General features: G+C 31.2%; 2 protein-coding genes across 2 annotated transcripts; one reads left to right on the top strand and one right to left on the bottom strand.

Moving 5' to 3' along the window:
• Positions 1-436: 436 nt before the first annotated feature.
• Positions 437-7,805, top strand: LOC117915558 (ABC transporter F family member 1). The gene is made up of 6 exons (XM_034831139.1): positions 437-544; positions 639-864; positions 4,399-4,480; positions 4,588-4,790; positions 4,877-5,111; positions 6,271-7,805. Exons 2-6 carry the CDS (start codon positions 646-648, stop codon positions 7,326-7,328), a joined length of 1,797 nt encoding a protein of 598 aa, XP_034687030.1. The 5' UTR covers positions 437-544; positions 639-645; the 3' UTR covers positions 7,329-7,805.
• Positions 7,806-16,388: 8,583 nt separating this feature from the next.
• Positions 16,389-16,986, bottom strand: LOC117916841 (auxin-responsive protein SAUR50-like). The gene has a single exon (XM_034833032.1). The coding sequence runs from the start codon at positions 16,965-16,967 to the stop codon at positions 16,533-16,535; it is 435 nt and encodes a 144-aa protein (XP_034688923.1). The 5' UTR covers positions 16,968-16,986; the 3' UTR covers positions 16,389-16,532.
• Between the last annotated feature and the right edge of the window lie 9,670 nt (positions 16,987-26,656).

The following is a 26,656-nucleotide window of genomic DNA, read 5'->3' on the forward strand; positions in this document are numbered from 1 at the left end:
AAATTATCATTATGTATATTACTTAAATAAAAAAAAACATTTCTTACTCAACAATTTCGTGTTTTTTTTCATAATTTTTATTTTACTTTAAATAAAAAATTTAAAATATTAAATTTTATTTTAGATTTTTCCTTTTGTTTTTTAGATTTAAAAAAAAATATTTTTACACACTTTTAATGTTTTTATTTATTTTAAAATATTTTATTGTTGAGGAAGTCATTTCATCTATGAAGAAGATTATTTATTAATTTGTTTAACAGTTTGGTGTTTCAAGTGAAACGACGCCGTTCGGAAGCCCGTTTCAGAGTTCCTTCCCGTTACGGAACTCGGGATGGTTTTGACGTTTTGTAAGAGTGTCCCCCCCCCCAACATTTCGCGACACAACTGGACACGTGGATCCTCTATTCCCACACCCTATAAATAAGAGGCCTCCACCTCCTCTTCAAACCCTCAAGCCCATTCTCTCGTCACCCAACAAAGGTCACACCCAAACCGCCTCTCCAAAAACCCTAGATCTCACGGTCCTCCTCTCACCTCAGATCAGGTTCGCTCATCTCTACTCTTTGGCTTGGTTCGTCTCGCGCGATCCTTCCTGATTTTACGATCTTAGGGTTTTTTGGTTTAATCTTGTTGTTTAGGTTGAAGATGGTGTCTGACGCGAGCAAGAAGAAGGCAGCGGCGAAGAAGGCCGCGGCGGCCGCCAAGAGGGGAGGCAAGTCTGCTGCTGCCGCATCTTCGAAGGCGGCGGCGTCTGCGGCGGCCGCCGATGTACAGAACGGCGTCGACAAGATGGCCGATATGAAAATATCAGATCGGACTTGTACTGGTGTGCTCTGTTCGCATCCTCTTTCGCGCGATATTCGGGTATGCTGTGATTCGATGGCCTTTACATTTTAGGATTATTTTTGTTGGATTTGTAAATTGATAAAATAAAATAAAAAAGGATTTTTTTTTGTTGTTGGGTGCAATGTTTTTGTTTTATTCATGCTGTGAATTACGTATGCAAAGCATATTTAGGTTTTACTTTATAGTAGGAGGTCAAATAGAGCATGTTATCTTGAGGTTTTTGGTTTTTCTCGACTGCCAGATTAGAATTCTGAGATTCAGAATTCTAAATTCTTTTCGGATCGTAGACAGTTCCACTGCTATTAACTGACAAAAGATTTCAAATTATTTCCTTTCATGTTTGGAAAAAGTAGATCATGGGAGCCATTTGAAAACCCCGATTATTGTTGTTCTTGCGATGTTACCTGGAATGGTACCGGAGGAGTGACTCACCCATCAGCGTCACGCATGTTTCCGCTAAATTGAATTCCAATTCAATTTGAGAGTTGTTTTTGTGTGTACACAACTTAATTTAAATTCCACTTCGATGGTGATATGATGTCTGGAAACTGTGGATTTGGAAGTAGAGCCTCTTAACTCACTTTCCAAAGCCCCTTTTATACCAAATATGACCTAACTCATGTCCTGGTTTGTGCAAATAGTTAGATATGCCTTTTTTAGGATACATTCTCCGATTATTTGTTAAGCTTTGAAGATTCATGTCTTTTTGTGCAGGTATGACACCTGTATGCTATTTGAATTCAATATTTTTGTTTTTATTACTGGTAACAGGCAGATTCTCTCTGGAGAATATTGCAACATGCATAAATCTCTTTCTATTTTTATTTTCACTTTCATTTTTTTATTTTTATTTAAGAAATGTAGTTTTCTCCCCAAAGAATTAGATTTCTTACCATGGTTTTCTTTGGTAGACGTTCAGTTTCTTCTACATCTGATTTGGTCCTCATTTCTCACCCAAATATAGGTTTCTTGTTCTCTTCTCTATTGGATTTGTCTTCCTCACACCTTCAACCAAATATAGGGGATCTAAACAAGCTGGTATTGGTTTATGCAATCCTAAATTTACTAACATAGGCCGTGCTCAATAGCTTGAGTTGGAAGCTAGTTCAGCTAAGCATGTTCTGTACTTGGGCACTTATTTTTATAAAGTCCATGTTTTGTTTGCTTTATAGTTGGAATCACCTGAGATTGAAGACAAGCGTTGGTTGTAGTCAGAGATCTAGCTTTAGATCTAGTTCAGCTAATTATCTTGAATCAGAAAAACCAAAATACAATTTGTAAATAGGTTAAGCATGGTTATTGTGAATTGAAACCAGTCTTAACTCCATCATATCTAACTTGGGATTACCCTTTTTTTCAAGTCCATTGAACAAATCAATGATGAAACCACTGTGTATCACAGTGTAGAGACACTTCAGATTCTAGCAGAGAGTGTATTTAAAGAATATTCATGAAATTCATTTAAGGTCACATATTAACTGTACAATCTGTTCTTACCTACACCTAACCCTTATGCGAAATGCAGCCAAATGGCAGCCTTTCTTGTCAATGATATACCAGGTTATGAGCCCTGTTCTCTGGAGCATGTTGTGTTGTAGGTATTCTAGTGAACTTGCTACCCTTGTTGAAGTAATTGATCTATATGAATGTTAGTAATAAGCTGAAGGAATTGAGCTGCACTGGGAAAGGATTGGCCTTTTGAGCTCTCTGGACCTGTAAAGCTCTGTTTTTTTAGGTAGGTGTTTGCTGACTATTTAGATGGCTAGTGAAGCAACCAGTCAAGACATCTTGTTTTCGAGCTTGCTTACCACAACAACTCTTGATTGTATTATTTGATGTGATTATTTTATATTTCCATGCTGAAATGTGAATTGAGGCAAGTGAAGGGAATAATTTGAGGAGAGAAATGAATAAATCTCTGCCACTAGACCATCAAGCCCAATAAAAAATGTGGTGGAAAAATCCTACAAGCTTAGTAGATGGGCATTTAAAAACCAGATCTCATATGTATGTGCCTTTCAAGTGGATCACTGTTGCACTGTAATTTTTTTATTTTTATTTTTTGTTTTTTTGCACACCAAATTTTAGCATACTGAAGACAAGATAAAGGGAAACCAAGGAAGTAAAAGTTTTTAAATGAATAGCAGAACCGGAACTATGGGTTTTTAGTTGTATGCGGTTACTTCTGTAGTACTGATCTTTTGTGTTTGAAGACAGTGAATTCAGAGTATCAGATAAGCTCAGAAGCCTAGATATCATTTAACAAGGCACATTAACTCAAAAGTGAAAACTTACCTAAAAAAAGAACAAACTCATCTCTGCCACTAGACCATCAAACCCAACAAAAAATGTGGAGGAAAAATCCTACAAGCTTAGTAGATGGGCATTTAAAAACCAGATCTCACATGTATGTGCCTTTCAAGTGGATCACTGTTGCACTGTAATTTATTTATTTATTTTGTACACCAAATTTTAGCATACTGAAGACGTGATAAAGGGAAACCAAGGAAGTAAAAGTTTTTAAATGAATAGCGGAACCAGAACTATGGGTTTTTAGTTGTATACGGTTACTTCTGTAGTACTGATCTTTTGTGTTTGAAGACAGTGAATTCTGAGTATCAGATGAGCTCAGCAGCCTAGATATCGTTTAACAAGGCACATTAACTCGAAAGTGAAAACTTACCTTAAAAAAAAGAACGAACTCAAAAGCGAAGACCATTTGTAACTAATATATAATCTTTTCCCCACAATTTGTTTGGCTTCCCAAATTATTGGGGCACTTGCATTGTTTTGTTTGAGTTTGAGATATCAACAAATTTATCATTTTGAATTCTTCTCCTCAATTTAGCCCTCCTATCCTCCGGTGTCCTTTTACATTTTATTTATTTATTTAAATTTTTTTGTGGGGTTGGTTTAGGTGGGGTGTTTGGGTTTGTTGGGGAGGAACGATTTTGGGTTAATGAGTTCAAATTTGAACTGTTTTGTGATTGATGCCAAAATGATTTGGAATTTTGTTTGCATTCGATCTGTACAAAGGGCACTATCCATGCCCGCAAAAGATGAGATGTACCTAAGTTATAAAAAATTTAATATTAAGAATATTAAATTAGATGGTCTGGAATATCTAATTCATTCCAGTATGATCCCTCTTGGATCTTTAGGTGGATCATTTAGTTGTTGAGTCCCGAGGTCTGTAATTGTCTATTTTTAATGGACATGTGCACAACATATAAAGGTTCTTAAAATGGTATGAACGCTCTCATAATAGTGAGTCTCACTTTTAGCTTATTGTTGCTAGCTTGGTGCACCTAGACGAGCGCCTAGGCGAGCAGCTGGTTCTGTCACCAGGGGCATTCTGCCAGCTATGTTACCAGGGTTTATTACTTGAACATTCTCTTTTCTGAATATATCCAATACCTTCATCCTTGTGGGTACTCCCGTGGAGGAGGTAATATTGTGCGCTAAGAATCCTTTTGGTACATATTATGTTTACATCTCATCTCTGAAGCTGTTTCATACTGTGTATAAACTGGTTTTTTATGCTTGTTGCAGATAGAGTCTTTATCGGTTACTTTCCATGGTCATGATCTTATAGTGGATACTGAGCTAGAGCTTAACTATGGCAGACGATATGGTTTGTTAATCTCATGTCTTGACTGAGTACATTCTTCTTGTGTTGTGGAATTGATTAATAGTTTATCTGAGTCTCATTCATTGTCTTCTATCATCCCAGACGATATGGTTTACTTGGACTGAATGGGTGTGGAAAATCTACCCTCCTCACTGCAATTGGGTGCCGAGAACTTCCCATTCCAGAACACATGGACATCCATCATCTAACCAGAGAGATTGAAGCTTCTGACATGTCTGCCCTTGAGGCTGTCATAAGCTGTGATGAGGAGAGGTTGAAATTGGAGAAAGAAGCTGAAGTGTTGGCTGCACAGGTATGTCTAAGTAAATAAGGTTAGCAACTCTGAGCTTGGTCTTTCTTGGGCATTCTGCCTGACTTCCATATTTTCTATTGGCTTAGGATGATGGTGGCGGAGAGGCCCTTGATCGTGTATATGAGCGTTTGGAAGCCATGGATGCATCAACTGCAGAAAAGCGCGCTGCTGAAATCTTGTTTGGTCTTGGTTTTAATAAGACGATGCAAGCAAAGAAAACACAAGATTTCTCTGGTGGTTGGAGAATGAGGATAGCATTAGCTCGGGCTTTGTTTATGAATCCAACCATTCTGTTACTCGATGAACCCACTAATCATCTTGGTAAGTTTTCCTAGCATCCAACTTCCTCATGGATTTTAAGATTTTAATACTTTTATTCTTGTTTTGGTATGTTGATATTTTTTGGTTTTATACATTTTTGGATGGTGTAGTGGTGCATGGGTATCAATAGTGGTTGTTGGATGTTTAATTTTTCCTTTCTTTCATCTCCTGTTAACCAAAAATCCTTAATTGAATGTTCAGTTTTTCCTTTCTTTCTTCTCCTGTTAACCAAAAATCCTGGTTAAGGTTTGACCAGGGGCTGCTCTAGTTTATACATTACTCTAAATAGTGGTAGAACAGTCCTGCATCAGCTATCATGTTAGCTCTTAAAAATAACTGCAAGTTGGGTTCACTTTTCAAGGAATGCAACTATTCATCTTGAGGAAACATGTCTTGAGTTTGTTTAGGCAAAATGGGTGTATATGGTTTAGCTTTTCAATTATGGTGTTGATAGTATATTCATTGACTTTGCCCGTCAGGGTGCCCAGTTAGAGACACAGTCTTGGGCAAATGCTAGGATGTGTGTTAGCAACACAGTCCTGGGTTTGATTCATGTCACTATTTGAATGCTCTGGAGTACTTGGTGCTGGTTATGGCAGGCATGGTTAGCACCCTGAGGTTTGGGTCCCCATCCTAGGAGAGTCTTTTGTGGTGTGATGGACCGGCATCACTGGTTGGAAGATGATGTGAAGAGTAGGGAATAGGTTCCTATTTCTAAATTTCTAATAGAATGGTGGTGTTCTCAACAGTGCATAGCCTTTGTCAGATAAATTTTATATTGTTCCAATTATTTCGAGGAGAGATTTTGCACACTCGACCAGTAATTCTGTTTTCATGATCCATGGAAGTTCATTCCTCATACACAGAAAGGAGGGGATGATTTCGTTCCTATGGTAACTTGTTCTTTATTATGCTTAATTGGAAGTTTATCCCTCATACATGGAAAGGAGGGGATGATCTTGTTCTCATGATAACTTGTTCTTTATTATGCTTAATTTGCTCTGGTTCATATTTTCAGGTTGGAGACTGACAGCTGATCTGCAATTGTCTGATTTTTTTCTTTCTAAAATTTTTCATCTGTTCTATTCTATGATGTTAAGCAAATTTTCCATGATTGGGAAATGCTAACAATGATGAACTCTGAATTTTCTGGTATCAGATTTAGAAGCTTGTGTCTGGTTGGAGGAGACATTGAAGAACTTTGATCGCATCTTAGTTGTGGTTTCACACTCCCAGGACTTTCTGAATGGTGTCTGCACAAATATCATCCACATGCAAAACAGGAAACTGAAGCTTTACACTGGTAATTATGACCAATATGTTCAAACCCGTTCAGAACTGGAAGAGAACCAGATGAAACAGTACAAGTGGGAGCAGGACCAGATTGCTTCAATGAAGGAGTATATAGCCCGATTTGGGCATGGGTCTGCGAAACTAGCTCGCCAGGCTCAGAGCAAGGAAAAAACTCTGGCCAAAATGGAACGTGGTGGCCTTACAGAAAAAGTGGTTAGAGACAAGATTCTTGTCTTTCGCTTCACTGATGTGGGAAAGCTTCCCCCACCAGTACTGCAGTTTGTAGAAGTCACATTTGGCTACACTCCTGATAATCTCATTTACAAGAACATTGACTTTGGGGTAGACCTGGACTCAAGGATTGCTCTGGTGGGACCCAATGGGGCTGGGAAGAGTACTTTGCTGAAGCTCATGACTGGGGATCTGTTTCCTATTGATGGCATGGTCCGGCGGCACAACCACTTGAGAATTGCTCAGTTCCATCAGCACCTGACTGAGAAACTTGACTTGGAAATGTCTGCTCTCCTGTACATGATGAGAGAGTACCCAGGAAATGAAGAAGAGAAGATGAGGGCAGCAATCGGGAAGTTTGGGCTGACAGGTAAGGCACAGGTGATGCCAATGAAGAATCTGTCAGATGGTCAAAGGAGCCGGGTGATTTTTGCATGGTTAGCTTATAGGCAGCCTCACATGTTGCTGCTGGACGAACCAACTAATCATTTGGATATTGAGACAATTGACTCACTAGCTGAAGCATTGAATGAGTGGGATGGTGGTCTGGTTCTTGTTAGTCATGATTTCAGGCTCATAAACCAGGTGGCTCAGGAGATATGGGTGTGTGAGAATCAGAAGGTGACCCGCTGGGAGGGTGACATTATGGACTTTAAGATGCATCTGAAGAGCAAGGCTGGATTGTCTGATTGAACCAGATAGCAGAGGCTGTGTCAGCATTATACCATTGTACTAGTCTATCTTGGCTTAACATTGATCATCTATATCACTACACGACTGGTAAATGATGCATCTAGTGGACATGTGATCTCCCAGAGGATTATGATGAAAGCAAGGAAAGTGGCAAACACAAGTGATCAAGGCAAGGGGTTATTGTGTCAAGCTGATGTGTTTTGATACCTGTCAGGTTATTATTTACTAGGAGGTGATATATAATTTTTTTTTCCTTTACAAATATACACTGCCCTTATATTATTCTTGGTTATCGGCTCAGAACCAGGAAATACCTTTTTAACAATGTTTCTTCTGGTAGACGAGATGCCTATGTGAACCTCCTTATGATTGTGCTTCATTCCCTTTGAATGATGTGTTGTAGGCCATTATGATGTTATCCTATTTTTTTTTCTCTCAAGTGAAATTTGGTAATGCAACTGCTAATTCTCCCTTCAACTTGTTTGTATGGTTGTGGATTTTATTTTCCAGGGTAGTCAGGTGATGGTTATGCTATAAAATTGGAATGCTGCTGGGTTAGTCTTAACAATCTTTCTGGGGAGCTTTTGATTTGGCTGAAATAAAGAATAGGAAAATTTACTAGAAGGAATATATAATTTTGGGTCATTAAACCATAACCAAGAGATGCGTGAATGATATTTCTTCTCTCTTAAGTAAAACTGTTTTTTTTTTTTTATATTTTTATAGAATAAAAGTATTTTTGAGAAATTAAAATTATGTTTTTAAAAATAATTTTTATTTGTAGTGGTGTTTTCTTTTTCTTTTTAATATTTATGCAATTATTTTTTAAATTAGTGTTTAAAAAATAAGTGAAAATAATTAAAAGATAATTAAAAATATATTTTTATGTTTTTAAGAATAATGTTTTTTATTTTTAATTCCCAAACATATATATTTTTTGTTTTTTAATCTTTAAAAATACAAAATTACTTTTGAAAGCAACTATAAAACATATTTAAGATTTTAATTAAGAAAATTGTATGGGATTGTAATGGTATTTACGAAACAAGGAGTATCGGACTTTCGATATGTGGTGAGATAAGAGTAGTGTAGGGGTGACATTTCATGTTGGTGGATCATATTTACTTAGCCTCAAAGCTTAAGTATTATATTGTATTCTATTACATATCTCAATCTAAATCCAATACGAATAATAATTGTGTAAAAACATAAACTCATATATAATCTAATTATTAAATAGGAGACGCATTGTGTAGCTCATGAGTTAGGTTTTGTATATTGACATGATCAACTCATTTAATCCAAATATGATTAATGCCTTAATTAACATGTTTATGATTATATTGACCTATTTATTTAAAAACAAATTTAAAAGGAGTTAAATATGATATATAATTAAATTAATAGTAAGATTATTAGATGAGTCAATTTGGGTCAAAGTCGTGTTATGCAAATTAAACAAAAAATTATTAATTTATTAAACAAACTATGCAAGTTGATACAAATTTGACCAAAACCTATTTATAGTCTCAATCCAAACCTGAAAAAAATGTCATGTTGACAAATCGTATTAAACTGTCACCCTTACTATAGTGGTATGTATCATTTAATATATACGATGAGATTTAGATTGTTGAATGAAAACATAAATAAATGAGACTTAGGTATGACAATACAAATAAATGAAATTATGGTATAAACAATAAAACTCGAAAATGTACCAATTGGTGAGGACTTTTTGATAGATAAAAAAAATTACACTTCTGTCCTAATTGGACCCTTTTGGTTAATAGTTTAATTTGCATTAAACTTGTCAGGAAAACACATACATTGCATAAGCAACTCTCCAATAATGAACAGAAAATATAATAATTTTTAAACTGAATTTTCGCCCATAGCACAAGCATCCATTTTTAAAAAATTTACAAAACATCTCATTTTTAAAATTAATTTTAAAAAATTAATTAAAAAAAAGCTTTTAGCCTTTTCATAATCACCCTAAACTGGCTTTTATTTTTAAAGTCCCGTAGTTTACTTAAGATAAGGGCATTTGAAAATATAGTTGAACACGATGAGTGGAGAGCAATGCCCCCATGGTAGGGGCCTCTCTCTTTGTAAAGATTTGGGCCAACTTCCAAGTAGCTAGAGAGAAATTTTCATGGGCTTATGGTGTGCAAACTGGGAATGGATCCTCGCTCCCTGTTCTGCCAAAGCCAAACAACCAAACAAATGCAAAGCTAAAAAAGCGTCTGTTTCACCATGTTTTCCGATTCTTGAATTTAAAAAATGTTTTAAAATCAAAGAACATTTTTTTTTACAGCCTGTTTGATTGTATGATTGAAAATTGGTTTTCTATTTTACAAACATAAAATTGTTTTTAAAAATTTTGTAACACGTTTAAATGCTGTTTTCTATTTCTAGTTTTAAAAAACAAAGGGAAATATAAAACAATTTTCATAAAATAAGTAAAAATTATTTTCATATTTATTTAAATATATATATAAAATTAAAAGAAGTCAAAGAAAATAGATAAAATTGAATATGATATTATTTTTCTTTTCTCTCTATTATACAAAAAATCTTTAAATTTGATCTCCCATAAAATCAAACCATGATATTAAAGTATTTTATAAAAATAAGAGTGTTTGACAATACTTTTGTAATTACAAATAAACAAATAAAATAAATATTTTTAAAAATATAAATAGTAATATTATAATAAAATCATAAATAATATATGTTTTAAAAATATGGATATTAGCATTTTGTAAAAACATAATTGATTTTTTTTTGGTTAAAAATGGATAATAATAATAATAATATTGTTAAAAATATTTCATTTAAAATAAATTTAAAAACAATTAAAGTATAAATTTTTTTAATATGTATGTGAGTCATTTTTTATTACATGCACAAATTTAGTATTCAATTACATATAAGCATTTTGAAATGCTTTGATTTAATTTAAAATTAATTGGATTAGTTTTTTGAATTCTAAATTATTCTAAACAATTAGAAGATTAATCAAGAGTTTAATTATTAATTATGTCCGGCGCGCTTAATTTAGAATTTATTCATCTAGTGAGAAAATTTCTTAAGAAAATATTGATGCGTATATAAAATAGTAAAGTCATGAGGTTTATTATATTTTTAGTGATTAGATCTAGAATTTTAAATTAATTTTAAAAATTATTAAATTTATTAATAAATTTAATACAAAATTCTGCTTGATTTACAATTCATTTCCTTAGTGAGAAAATTTTTAAAAATATAATTATGTGCAGAAAATAAATACTAGAGTAATTGTAGATCAATTATTATTCATAAAGTTATGGTATTAATTCGATAATTATTTAAGTATTAAATTATTTTTAAAAATTACTAAACTCGTTAATGAATGTAACACGTTTAGTCTTATTTAATCTAAAATTTATTTGCCTAGTAAAAAAAAAATCATAAAATATAGTTATACGTAGAAGAGAAATAATAAAATAATTCTATATCAATTTTTGTACATAAATTTATGTATTAATTAGATCAATATATGAGTTTTAAGTTATTTTTAAAAATTACTAGTCTCATTTTAATAAATCCAATACATTAAATCTTAATTGATTTGAAGTTGTTTTCCTCGAGAAAAGAAAAAGGAAAATATGATTAAATGCAAAAAAGAAACTAACCATGCCATTCAAATGAATTTTGGTCTATGATTTCTTAATGTTATTGAATTGTACGACATTCTAGTACTATTTAAATTAGTTCTTGAGTTTCAAATTATTTTAAAAAGTTTTTAAATTTTATCTATCAAATATAGTTTGATTTGGAATTTATTTGTTTAATGAAATTTTTTAGAGAAGTTAAAAGGAAAATTAGAAAAACATGTATAATTCAAAGGAAAAATATATTTGAAGATTTTTAATATTGGTAATCGTAAGTGGAGAGGGAAAAAAAGATTTCATATTTAATTTTATTTATTTTTTATGAATTTTTTAAGCTTCTATATGTTTTCCTTTTATTTTTTAAAATTGGTGAAAACAATTTCTATTATTCTCTAAAAAATAGACCTTTATCTCAATTTGTTTTTAAAACCAAAAATAGAAAACAATATCCAAATAGTGCTATTTTGTTGGATCCATAAAAAACAAAAAACTATTTTTAAACCACGAGGCCAATTAGGCTAAAAAGGTTTGGATGTTTTTTGTTTTTTGGATCCACCAAACATATTGATAGCATAGCATATCATGTGGATAGATGTTTAGCTATATCTAATAAGTTGGAAGTCTTCTAACTTAACTGAAAATTGAATTGGCTTCTCATTGTATAACAGTGGAATTCTCAATGCCATGATGAAATTAGTAGAAAAGAATAAGTTTGAGCACTTTTTGTCCCTAAGTGGAATTGAAATTTTATTTAGTGTTCTTCCATTCATCTCTTCTTTTATCTTCTAATGTATACAAAGTAGAGGAAGGTTACAACAACAGACCTGTAAATTCATCAATAGACGAGTATGATTTTTAACTTACCCCTTGAGATTTCAGTATTCATTCACTTGTCACAAGGACTACACGAACATCCCAAGCACCTCACAACTAAGAAGAATGTGACAAAAATATAATGTTTGAAGTACAAACTAGAGGGAGCATATGTCTTAATCAAACAAGCAAAAAAACATGAAGGTTGATATATAGTTGCGTAAAAATAGATATATTTAACTATCTATTTTTGTTTTTTTTTTTATATATAGATATTGTCTGATTTGAGTCTCTCTTATGGTTTTATAACATATATGTTAAGAGAAAATCATATATATATATATATGGTCACTTGAGGTTTGTTTGCTTGTTTTTTTGGTTTTTTTTTTCTTCTAATATCTAATATAGGATATTACAATCATCCTCCATATAGACACGCCACTCTTATATGTGTCCCATAAATATCTTTGGTAGGTTAAATAAGCTTTCATATTAGGGTTGATGATTGGTTTTGATACTATTTGTAATGTTATTTTTCATCTATGTAGATATTATTTATTTTATACTTAATTAATTTTCATAACTTTAAAACATGTTTACATGACCAAGAGGAGTTCATAAATATATAATATCATAAATCTTTCCCGATCCGATATGAGATATTACACTATATGCATACTAATAGGGAGTGTTTCAAAGTATATGGTTGGTTTGATATTGAGACATTCTTATTTCAAATCTAATGATCATAGAAAGGGGGAGCAACTTTACCCATCTTTTACACTTGCTACTTTTTACGGTTATTTGAACAAATGGTTCAAAATAACTATCAAATTGTAAAAATAACCTATCTCTTTAATTTTGTTGAGAAATGATCATTTTTTAACTCTTTTACTCCTCTTTGTTTGTTTGCTTTCAAAAACAAAAACTTTGTTTTTTATCTCATTTTTTTTACAAAGGTTAATTTCTCATTAAAAATGTTCATATAAATTAACTTCACATAAGTTAAATCTAGTGTGCAAAAAAACCTAATTAAGATTAGGTCATCAATCATAACGATAATGTGAACTATACTATAATTAAATTTCATTTATAAACAATTTGATTAAGATACACAAAATGACTACAAAAAATCCCAACTAAAAATAACTATAAAAAACCCAACAAAAACAATAGTAAAAACTATGAAAAAGAAAGAAAAATGAGATTTTTGTTCATCGATCTTTTTAAAGGTTTGAATTTCAATGGACAAAGGAAGAAATTGTAAAGCTAAAAATAAAGAGTCGGGTATCCGGAAAAAGAGAGTGAGAATTGGATATCTAAACAAAGAGAGAAAGTGATGAACCAAGAGAGAGTTAGGTATGAATAATGGGAAGGAACGAATGAGAGGGATATGATATTTTGAGAAAATAAGAAAGATTAAAAACGTTTTAGAAAATAAAAAAAATTAAAAATGTTTTAATTAGGTTATTTTTTTGAAAAATGAATAAAAGAGGTTATTGTTCCAATTTCAAAAGTATCCAAGTATTGAAGATTCTTTGCTTGATTTATGTCAAGGAAAAATGAAAAAGAAGAAGGAAGAAACATCTATGATAACCCTAGTGTCCGTCTCATCTTCTAAAGTTCAATTATGGTGTGCCTCAACATGGCTAGTGTAGGTACAACATTATACATCCCACATTTCACAGTACTACAACCATAGCTGTCATGTGATAAATAATTTAACTGTTGGGCATGCAGTGGATCCCCACTAATGAATACAACTCAGATTGTCTTGCGGAAAATAACTCAAAAGCTTAGATCTATGTATATGTTTATTTCTTTGCAAAGCCACATACATTCATGCATTGAAATTTGTTTTTTGATTGCAAGGTAAATTGAAATTCAGCCAGAAAATCTAGCACTGCCCTTGTCTTAGTAGCCTGTTTGAAAACTATTTTTAAAAACAACCTTTAATTCTTAAAAATACAAAATTATTTTCTAAAAAACACATTTTGACACATCAAAGCCTTTTTTATTTTATTTTATTTTATTTTTACAATTTTTTATGAAAATATGATGTTTTTAAGAATATATTTTAATTTATTTTTTAAAAATAATTATACAAATACAAATAATAATTAAAAATAAAAATTATTTGAAAACATAAATATTTCAAGATCAACATCAAAGGAGTATTTTTTTTAAATCCATTGAGAATTGTTTTTCAAAATGTTCCTAAACATACTGGTGTTATTTTATGATCAATACTATTCATTTCTCTAAAATGATTCCCAATACATTTAGTGGTATTTCAATTAAAGTTACCGGAAGTAAATGTTTGTTAATACACGTCCTATTTTTTGTTTTAAAATTATAAACCTCTATGTAAAAATATAATATTGTTAGCCTAAGAATTCTCCTAATCATGTTTTGATGATAACAAATCATGGTTAAGTTACTAATTTGTTTGAATTATAAAAAATTTCAAGTGTTAATTTGAAAATTCATTAAAGGACCTAATGAATGCAAGATCAAAACTTTTGAAAGACTTTTTAATCAAAGGAAATATATGTAAGATGAATGCATGAGTGTACTTAGGATTTTCATATCATTTCATACATCTTTGAAAACTTAGTTTATGCATTAAAGTTACATTTCCATCAAAATCCGAATTTTATCAAATGAACCTTAGGCAAAACGTTTTAAAATTGACATATTATTTTACCTAAAGACATTGCCTAAGTGCTAGAAGCAAAAAGACAAAAAAAAGATAGGTTTTTAGGCAAAAAATGGTGAACAGGTTGAGGCACTGGCCAATCGACTCAACTGGTTAGGGTATTAGTCGACCGGTTACTCCTTCCCGACTCGACCGGTCGAGGTTGCTTTTTGGTTTTTTGAATCCCGAGGTTAGAACCTATAAATTGAGAGCTCCACTTTATTTATGAGGAAGAGAATACTTGCATCTATTTGTTTACCTACTTGTTCTTACCATAAAAGCTCTCATTATTTTCTTGGTGTTCCCCTTTTTGCATATTTTTAGTGCACATTTGTGATTCATCCTAGTCTTGAGTTGCATTTGAACCATTGTTGAGTTAGGTTGAGAGATTCAAACTTGTTAATTGAATATTAAAACATTCAAGTGAGTTGAGACTTGAAGAGATTGTGTAAGAGTCCATTGGAGCCGGAATCCAAGTATAAAAAGTGATTAGAAGCTTGGTTGAAGTTTCAAGTATAAGTGGAACCCTCACTCAGTTAGGAGTTTGAGAATATTGAATGTAGGTAAGGAAGTGCCGAATCATTATAAATCTGAGTTTGCTTTCTATAACTTTATCTCTTTATATTTGTGCTTCTTGTGCTTAATTTTATTGTGTTTAGAAAGATTTTTTTTTTTTTTTTTTTTTTTTTTTTTTTTTTTGTTTTTTAAACTCCAATTCACCCTCCCTCTTGGGTGTTTGTATCTATTTAGATTAGCACTTTATTTTCTCAAATATTTTGTAAAAAATATAATTTTATTTAAAATTTGTTAGATATTTCATATTTCAAAAATTTTTTAAACAATTTTTAATATCATTACATTTTCAATATAAACATATAAGAATTTCTATATCAATATAAAACTTATTATTATTTTTTATTTTTAAAATAAAAAGGAAATTGTATCCAAACAAAGACTAAGACGGTATTTGTTTTTTTGACTGAATAGAAAAAACCAAAATATTTAGCTTTTTCTATTCAGCTAAAAGTAACTCATTGATATCAACCAACATAATTAAACTAAATTTATTGATAACAAGTTCACTTTAGTTATATTGGTTAATATTAATAAGGTACTTTTAGCTTAATAGAAAAAAAATCAAATATTTTAATTTTTTCTATTCAGTAAAAAAACAAACATCCTCTAAGTGAGTTGTATATATATTCCAACTAGAAAGAAAACCTTTGAGAGAATATGGAAGAGGGAATAAATAATAATATTACTTTTTTGTCAATCAAATTATTACAAAATTCACAGACCACAAATTTTCAGCTTAGAAAGAAAAAAAGGTAATGTAACCCAAAAATAAATGTGCATGCTGCAAAAGGGATGGAATTTTTTTTAAAAAATATAGCAAGTTTAAAATCTATTTATTAAAATATGAAACTTTTTAACCTATTTTTTAATTTACGCATTTTTATAATACCAATTGAAAGTTATCTTTTGGAGAGATAATTTAATTTAAATTTTTAACAACTTCCAAATTTAATTAAAATTGTCTTTTCAAAAGAAATTTTTTTATTGATGTCATAAAAGTTATTGTAAGTTTGGAAATACTTAAAAAAATGTCATATTTGTTAGGAATGTGCCTCAAATTCCTATTTAAAATTTCTCGACCTTTCCCTACCTAATACCCAATACACCTTCTACCTATATCTCTCTTCATTCTTTTTTTTTTTTCCTTTCAATAAAACCACATATTTATAGAAGAATCCTTTATCCTAACCCTAAAACAATACTTTTCTAATGTAATTGTTAAACTTAAAAAGATAATTTATCAAAACATAAACTCGATAAATATTGAATTTCATACAAAATAAAAAATAAATAATTTGAGTAAAATCCTATCACTATTTTATTAATTTTTTTTTTCTTTAATAAACCCCACATGAGAGATCGCAAGGGTCCAACAGAAGAAAGAAAAGCGAGGGCCAAATGCAGGAGCATGGAAAGAGATCCCATGAATTAATGGAATCAAATCGACTTGTTCTTCTTCTAACAGCTCTTAACCATGGTTTTCCAGGAACCCCAGGGAACACCAACACTGGAATCCCCCTCCTTCTGCCATTGCTCAGCCAGTATACTCTCCAGCTCGCTCGGCCTGCAAGGGATTGTCAACGCACCCTCTTGATCAAAACCATACTCCTCAGCTGCTTGCTCCAAGAGCTTCAAAAAGGTCGGATGAGTAAGAAAATTTAATGGGACGACGAATCTCTTTGGTTCATCGTCGTCCACAGCAATCACCACAAAGTGTCCTTCCTTGACGTCAGCTGCAGGCACATAGGTTGAGTCACTGACCTCTTTGAACTCGTCATTTTCACAAGCTGATTTCCTCCCCAACAAAAGACTCTTTTGCAGCTTCTCTACCACGATCTTAAGCTTTACAATGCCATTCTTCCTCTTACCACTCGTTCTTTTAAGCTTAGTCATGACTTAGACTTTGCTTTGTTTGATCAACAAAAGGTGCTTTTCCTAAGCACTTTAGCTTTCTATATATAGTGTTAAATGGTGAGAGATAAGGTGGATGCTTGCTGTATGGGGTGTGACTGAGGGAGCGGGAGGGAAACAACTCGGTCTGACTTGACTTTATGTAATATGGGAGACCACTGCATGTGATTGAAGTTCTTAGATGCATACGAAAGGTCCTTTTAGATAGTCATGTCTGCCTGCCCCCCAATTATTAACACTGATTCAGTTGGTAGCTGGCTCTATTCCAGCCTGATTTGCATATCAAATTTGGCTTCACTGTTACTACTTTTTGCTATTTGTACTGCTCGATGTAACCGAGGATAAAATAAGGAAAAGTAAAATTAATACCTTTTATGGCAAAAGAAGTATCATTTTAGTCTAACCAACTTCAAAAGAAAGATGAAGTACAATTAAATATTGGTCTCTATTCAGTTTGGAAAAAGGAGGATTTCTTGTGTATCTGTGTTTTTATCTCAATGCTACTCTGAAATTTTGGAACTTTCCAGGGATGATGATCCAGATTTCAAATAGGGGCCATGTGGTTCATATAAAAGAGGACATATGGAAAAGGGTAGTTCAAATTGATATCATGTGGTTCGGATAAATTAGTACACATTGAAAGGCATCTTTCAGATAGATGGAGCATATATATATGATTCAAACCTTTAATTCTTCTATTATATCCCCACCTTGAAAATACAACTCCTTCAAGTGTGGCCAAGTCAATCCAGAAGTGTAGAGTTCCAGAAACCTGTAGAGACCAATGCCCTCAAAGCCTCTAGATGTCTCTCCATGGCCTACCACAGCCTTCTAAGTATCAGAATGTGGGGTGACTGCCACTACTCTCATTGTTCTGCATCCCGTTACTTAATTAACTATAGCTGCAATTGGCCGAGGTTAATTTACGCATGGGATCAATGGATTCTTACGCTGATCATGCACTTCCGAGTTCATAAAAGACCACAATTCATTTAAAATTAGGTTATCTCATTCACATTTCTTGAGGTTTTTGCTAAATGAATGTAGTTAGCTATGCCATGATTTTAAAATTTCATCAACTACCTCATCTATTTTTCTCTTTTGTTAATTCACTCATCTTTCCTTCTACTTAAAGTAATAGAAGCATTTAATGAAATTTCAAAAATTTCAAATTATGATAGTTAAATATATTCATCACAAATAGGAGAAGCAAGTGAAATTAACCTTTTAAGAATACAATGGACCAATTTTCAAGAAACAAATTTCTTGATCCCGTACTTCTTCATTTCAATTAAGAGCTTGTTTTCCAATGACTTAAGAAGTGTTTTTAGGTGGTGTTTGTTTTTTTTACTTAATTTTAAATAGAATTTTAATACTTAATAGTGTTAAATATTAGGTTGTTTGTTTTTATAATATTTTATTTCTATAAGTATTAAAAAAGATAGAAAAACCAATATGTTATTTTTTCTATTTAGAAAAAGTTACATATTTTGATTTTTTCTATTTAGTAAAAAGTTTATAATAAGTCATGAAAAAGTAGAAAAACTAAAACTATCTAAATTCTAAAAACGAATTGTTTTCAGTAAAAAGCCAAAAATACAAACACTACCTTAGTCTTTTTGACTCATGAAAACAATTCTTTTAATTAAAAATTTTAAAATATTATAAAGATTCGAAATACTTTCTAAAATTACAATCAAACAGATTCTAAATATTGAACCCGTAAGACAAAATATCATTTCAGCTTTAATTAGCATAGAGTAAGTACCTTCGATTTAAAAAAGCGAGATTTACTTGGTCTCGGGGGGAAAGATTTTGTGCTTTTGGTGTCTAATATTTGGACAAAACCCTATACTAGATATAAGTTCCAATTATTTCAGATGGAGGTAGCAATTGATGGTCGTACTAGTGTTGTCTTAACATTAGGCCCTTCCATGTTAAATATTTCAAATTTAATTAATGTGAACTAATGCAGGCATGTTCTTGACATGACAAAATATCTTGTTATTTCCTTTCACCCAAGAAGCTAGGGCTTTAGCGAATCTTGCTTATTATTCTCAGCTAGCTTAAGAAAAATATCTTCTATCTCATCATCCCACGTTGTTTCAGTCCCTCGTAGCATATTTGAAAAAAAGGGTCAGTTCTTCGTAATGAGTACATCTATACAAAGCAAAAATGGATTGGAAAAAAAGAAGAAGAAACCTTACGTAGCCATGAATGTTACTAATATATTTTGATATCAAAGTTGGCCTCCTTAAATTCATTACTTTCAAATGATTTCTAAAACACAAGAAGTCAGTTCATTTTTCCTGGGACACACCGAAGCATACCCAGTCTTGTTCACAGAATAAAACTTGTTTGAGGCGTTAAGTCTCTCTTATCTTGATCTCCATGGCGAGGTCTATGCCATTCAATTTAGATATTTCTTGGAGTGCCAACCACCAGTTCAGGCTTATCTGAAAAGCTTGCTTGAATCAGTCAAGAGGGCCCCTAATGTATTCTGCACATGAGATTGCTCATAAGTCGTGATCATCGAGATGAAGCCTTCCTTCCCGGCTCCATGTAACAGGTGAACTAGAAAAGAAAAGCATCAAAAGTGCATGAAAGAAACGTTTGATCGTCCATGGAGATTTACATCTAGCTTTCTTGAGATATTTACTGTCAATTTTAAATAATGTTCACTGGCACGTTTGTATACTAAGAGTCGCAACAATATTATTGGAAATGGTCCAGATACCAACACTGAGTTTTCAGTTGGTAGCAAAATAATATGACTGCTACAGGAGCTAGAGGTTTATTCAGAGAATAAATGAATATTTTCTCTATGGTTTAAGCCCCATGAACATTCAACAAGACCACTTGGAGATATCTTAAATTCAGATCGAACTTAGGTTTTCAGAAGCACCCCATGTTAGACCAAGTCAAATTTAACTAGGGTTTTCATAAATCCTCTCAATCACACTAGAGGGCATATCGCATTATTTGAGACAATCACGGGCACCTTTGGCCCTGGATGTTATGGTATCATATAAACACGGTACATATTTTTACTTAAAAGGACAGACAGTACAGGTCCCACAACATGCATGTGAAGGTAGATTTAATAACTGGTCCTCCCATGAAATGAAAAGAAATGTCATAATAAGGCTGAGGTTATGTGCCTAAGTTGGGTTCTGCATGTTGGAGTTGTGTGGAACGTATCGGTCCACATCATCCACTTGCAACCACGAAAACATCCAGTGCCCACCCATCCAAAAAGAGAGAATTAAAGCTCAAGTCTTGTTTAATCAACTAATGATCGGTATATATCTTACTATTTTGTATCATCATTTCTATTCCATTTTTAGCTATCCCCCAAAGAATGTACTTCATCACTACTTGCCTTCTGAAATAATGCTTATGATTGTATTCATGTGATCAGTAACTCCAATTTTTTAAGCCTATGTTGTTGTGCTTAATGCAGCCAATCAAGGGTATATGTTCTCTGGTGAAGTTCTTACTCATGTAAAAGATACAAAAATATATGTGTATATATATATATATATATATTAAAAAAACACCCTGCTTCTTCTTGGAATGTAGCTAGCTGGATCTGCAAGTCAATCGGGATTGGATTTCAGTCTTCATGCATGTACCCCATCACTTTGATCAGTGTTGCAGGCTTGTTAGGTATGACTTCACTCTCTCCATTGGTCTTTCATTTAGAGAACAGGTCTGCACCACGTTTGATACAACACACGTAACCTTATCTAGATCAGTAGAGATTTATCTCTGCATTTTGCATGGGACAAACTCTATATGTCACGCTCATTATGCCACCTCCCAAAACTTCTAACTTCCACAAAAAATGAACAGCAAGGCACGGTACAAGGTACGCTACGCGTGGTTCTGTAGAGAACACGCTGCACACACGCTCTTATGGTCTTACGCCCTTGCGTACGAAGAAAAAAAAATATCTATGTACCTGTCATTGATTAATGTTTACAGGTCACATGCACCTCTAAAATATCGCAAAGACAAATGTCTAAAGGCGGTACATTCTAGGAAATGGGGTATAGACTCTTGCAATATTGGAATGTATACATACCCACAATAATTCTACACCCAAAAGCCAATTAATAATTAGAAATGATAGAAATCAATCTGTCTATGAGAAACCCAATATCTCTGGTAGAATGTTTTAATCAGTTTGCATAGCTAGATATTTTCTTGAGGTTTAGGAAAAAGTACCAAAAGCCCATCAAAATTCTCCAATATCAAGAAGACTATGCATAAAGAAGATGCTGAACATACACGTAATGAAATTAAGAGATATGAGCTCACGTGCAACTGCAAATTTTCAAGAGCTTTGTGTAGTTTCATATGCTGTGTAACCTATTTTTTTTAATTTTTATACATTTTATATACCATTTCTATAGATTTTTTTCCTTCTTTCTGTACTGTTATTTATAGAATTCTTTTTATTACTTCAGAGACAAAAAAAAAAAAAAAAGTTTCTTGACAAGCATGTCTGCTTGTACGAATTTTTAAATTTTCTAATGGACTGCTCTTGTCAAATGATAAAGACCTGCTGAACTATAATGATATGGGTAGGTTCGAAAGTTTTTTATTTTGAAGAGGTCAAGATCAGTGATACTTTCACAGGTGTTATTGGTGACGAGTGGGTATTTGGTGGCACCCAGCCAGTGCAACAGTGAGATGGGATTAGGATGAGGTCGAACTTTTTGTATTATTGTGATTAACAAAAAGAAAATAAGGAAATGCTACCTATGCTTCCCCGAGGAAAATATGTCTAGTTTTTTCAACGGGCATATCATATACACCCATATTTTCTAGAGTTACACTTGTGTCGTGATGCCCTTATAGACCCCTTGTCAGGGAATCCAAAGAGAGGGAGTACCTAGTACTTTTATCTCCCCACTAACAGACACTGCAAACGGATAATTTTTTTTTAAATCAAAATCATTTTAAAAAAATTTCAAAGGGAACTCGTCTCTTCAAAAGACGAGTTCCATGAAAAAAAAAATATATTTTTTATAAAAAAATTCCCAAATTAAAAAAACAAAAAAAATAACAATTCCTCAAGAACTCGTCTCTTCAAGAGATGAGTTCCATGAAAATATATATATATATATATATATATATATATATATATATATATATTTAAAAAAATTCCCAAATTATAAAAAAAAAAAAAAAATTCCTCAAAGGAACTCGTCTCTTCAAAAAATATATATATATATTTTAAAAATTGCCAAATTAAAAAAAAAAAAATCCTCAAGGGAACTCGTCTCTTCAAGAGACAAGTTCCCATGGAAAAAAAAATTCTCAAATTAAAAAAAAAAAAAAAAATTTCTCATCTCTTTTTAAAATCTTTTTGTTTAAATTTTTTTTTTCATGGGAACTTGAGGAATTTTTTATTTATTTATTTTTTTTTAAATTTGGGAATTAAAATTTTTTTTATTTTTCCATGGGAAGAGATGAGTTCCCTTAAGGATTTGCTTTTTTTATTTTTTATTTTTTAATTTGGGAATTAAAAAAAAAAAAAATTTCCATGGGAACTTCCCTTGAGGATTTGTTTTTTTTTTTTTTTTTTTTTTTTTTTTTTTTAATTTTTTTATTTGGGAATTAAAAAATTTTTTTTTCCATGGGAACGTCTCTTGAAGAGACGAGTTCCCTTGAGGATTTGCTTTTTTTTTTTTTCCATGGGAACTCGTGACGAGTTCCCTTGAGGAATTTTTTTTTAAAAAAAATATATATTTTTTTCCATCAAGAGACGAGTTCTCTTAAGGAGTTGTTTTTTTTTTTTTTTTTTTTTTTTTTTTTTTTTTTAATAATTTGGGAATTTAAAAAAAAAAAAATTTATTTTCATGGGAACTCAAGAGACGAGTTCCATTGAGGAATTGTTTTTTATTTTTTATTTTTTTTTATTTGGGAATTTTAAAAAAGAAGAGACGAGTTCCCTTAAGGAATTGTTTTTTTCATGGAAAAGAGATGAGTTCCCTTCAGGAATTTTTTTTTTTTTTTTTTTTTTTAATTTGGGAATTTTTTTTAAATATATATATATATATATATATATATATATTTTCATGGAACTTGTCTTTTCAAGAGACGAGTTCTTGAGGAATTGTTTTTTTTCTTTTTTTTAATTTGGGAATTTTTTTTATAAAAAATATATATTTTTTTTCATGGAACTCGTCTATTGAAGAGACGAGTTCCCTTTTGAAAAGTTTGAAAAGATGATTTTGGTTTTAAAAAAATTTATCTGTTTACCCTCTCTCCTATCTCTTCTCCCATAAGTGGCAAAAGTTACCATATATTTGTAATAACTTCTTTTACTACAATAATTTAAGCATAACTTTTTAAAATTACCGTACTATTGAGAAAAACCCCAGAAAAGTTGAAGGGCCCGTTGGGCATCAGACGATGTGGAGAATGAACTCATCTCTGTGCTTAATCCTATCACTTTAAGAGAAAATAGATTTAGCACTACTTGGCCAGTGTTATCAAGGGTGAGCTGGAAAGGAATTTAATTAGAGGCAAACAATCGCTGTGCGGCTTCACATCAACGACGGCATGCAGATTAATTAATTCATTCCATGTGGCTAATGATAGGAAAGTGAATTTAAATCTGGGAAGCTTTAAAAAATTTAAAATTTGATTTGATTTCTATAAATCAATTAAAATATTTCTTGAGTGATTGATTTAGTTTCTATATTCAAATAATTGAATTTTATAAAGTTGTTATATTTTTGTTATTAGGAGTTTTGTTTAGTGTTAGAAGATAATAAAATTTTCTTAATTTTTTTGTCAATTATTTATTTCTATTAATGTGATTGTTTTGTGTTTCAACCTTATTACTTCAACAAATTAATATTAGAGTCATAAGAAATGGATGATAAGTGGGATATAACTGTTTTAAATACCCAACTTAGTAAAAACAATTACGACAACTTGACCATCAAGATGAAAACTTTTTTTATTTACAAGATGCATGAAAAGTTTTAGAGAAAGACTACAAGGAGTCATAAGATGAACCACCCATCCCAAAATTAAATGGATTTTTTGAAAGATATAATGGAGAAAGATAAGAACTCTCATCTATTAAAAAAAATGAATGAAAGTATTTTTGAGAATATTTCAAGTACACCTACCACCACCAATGCATGGAAGATATTATAAAAGACAAGTAAAGAAGTCGATAAGGTAAAAAAAAAATTCAGCTTTAAACATTTTAGAGGTGAGTTTGAAAGTTTGAATATGAGAGAATTATAAATCAATTTTTAATTATTTTTCAAACGTATTGGTCATTGTGAATCTATTAAAAAAAAATGGTGGAAGTTTGAATGAGGCTCGGGTGATGAAAAAATATTTTGATCTTTATATTTAGAGTTTGATTGTATTCTTGTGTCAATTGAAGAGTTTAAAGATTTAGATTCTATTATCATTGCTCAACTTCTTGAATCATTGTAAGCTCATGAATAGACTATTAATAAGGAAGAACAAAAAAAAAAAAAAAAAAAAACTAAGTTCTTGAAACAAAATTTACTATAAAATAGAATGTAGAAAATCATGGTAATGAAAGAATTCAAAATGATTATAGACATGGTCATTGACACGGTTCTAGCCAAAGAGGCAGTTTCACATCAAAAAGTAAGAGAATAAGTCAAGATTTATATTCCTCGTGAGGATGTGAAAGATGGTGAAACTCAAGGTAAAACAAAAAGGGAAGGTATGATAAATATTATATTTAATGTTATAATTGTAAAAAATATAGTCATTATACTGATCAATGTAGAAGTGCTATTGGCAATATTGAAAGAAAAACTAAGTAAAAAAAAAAGATAAAGAAGAATTTAGTTTATGTATGGCAAACAAGAAGAAAGTGAGGAGAAAAATGTGTGGTATATTGGCACTGGAACTTGCAACCATGTGCGTGGATTAAAAAATATGTTTGTGGAGCTTAATGAATGAAGAATTCTCATTAATTTTTGATATGTATCCAAAATTTCACTATAAGACAAAAATGTACATTCTTGATTTGCTTGAAAAATGGAAAAAATCAATATAACATTTAAGTTTGGGTCAAGTTTGAGTCAATTTTTAGAAAAGACTGATATTTATATGAAAAATTAAAATATCTTCAAATAGGAAATCAATATGTGTGAATTTGCAATTTGATTGTCATCCTTTAGAAAAGACTATGATATTTATATGAAAAATTAAAATATCTCCAAATAGGAAATCAATATTTGAATTTACAATTTGATTGCCATCCTTTAGAAAAGACTATAATATTTATATGAAAAATTAAAATATCTCCAAATAGGAAATCAATATGTGAATTTGCAATTTGATTGTCATTGTGCCCATGACAAGAAATATAACATTCTTTTCAAACATTTAAAATGATATTATAAATGATTAAAATCTTGTATCAATAATTCCTCTTGAATCTTACACTTAAGATTTGAATATTTTATTTTTTGAGGATTAAAATTATGAAACAAGAAAAAGAAAATGATGAAATTAAGGATTAACCTTTGCAAATCACCCGAATTAATTATGTGAATGATGAATGCAACTTTTGGTAAGAATGAATATTTTTTTACTTTGTATTGATTATTTTAGTTGAAAATTTTCAACATATTTTTTGAAAGAAAAATATCAAGTATTTAGTATTTTTAAGAAATTTAAAACACCTATTAAAAAAAAATAAGTGAATACAATATATCAAAATGAGATTGTTAAAAGAGAAAATATATAATTTTTTTCTTTTGTTTTTTTGTTTTTTATTTTTTTATATATTTTTTTTTGCATAGTCTGAATTATGCTAAAATAAATAAAAGAATGTTTAAAATTTTTTAGGTTTTAATGGTTGGTTGTACGATTTATTTGTCAAATCATTCACCTGATTAAAAGTGTATTGAATAAAACACCAATGAGTTTGAAATAAAAGAGAAACAAGATATTCACATTCGGAAGTATCGTATATGCCTATGTGTCAAATCAAAAGGGTCAAAGTTGAAAATAATTTTTCATAGGTTATGACTAAACTCCAAAGCTACAAACTGTATAATCTAAGGAATGGAAAGAAACAACTTTAATGAAGAGGAATTAATATAGGATTGGGGTGCTCAAGAAGGTGTCTATGATATTCTTTCCTTCTACAAAGGAGAACATATAAGAGAAGGCTTGTAATAAAAAATCACTACTCCACCTTCATTCTTACTTCCATCAACTCATAAAGTTCTAACAAAATTATCTTTAGCCCCAACACTCTTCATTATACTATTCCAAGCCGTGAAGAACAACGCACCGAGAGATAAATGAAACCACTTTCTATTATTATTATTATTAGTATCGTCTAGCTCATTTTATAGGGTTTCGAAAATGCCATTAGTTGTTTCAATTCTTATACTAAGTCTTATCGTAGAATTCTCTTAACCTTAATTTTGTTGGTTAAATAACTGTTAATAGATCTGTTTCTAAATTATGGGTTCCGCATTCTTCTTTTTATCCACCCCTAATATTTTACCTTTTTCTTTGAAAAATTCAAGTGAAATGACATTGTATTTTAGAAGTTCTAGCAAAACTTTAGTTATGAATTAACAAAAATAAAAATGATATAACTTTTTGTTTTTGTTTTGGTATGTTATGGACTAAAAAAT

Source organism: Vitis riparia, chromosome 6 (assembly GCF_004353265.1).
Source record: "Vitis riparia cultivar Riparia Gloire de Montpellier isolate 1030 chromosome 6, EGFV_Vit.rip_1.0, whole genome shotgun sequence".
Lineage (NCBI taxonomy): Eukaryota > Viridiplantae > Streptophyta > Magnoliopsida > Vitales > Vitaceae > Vitis > Vitis riparia.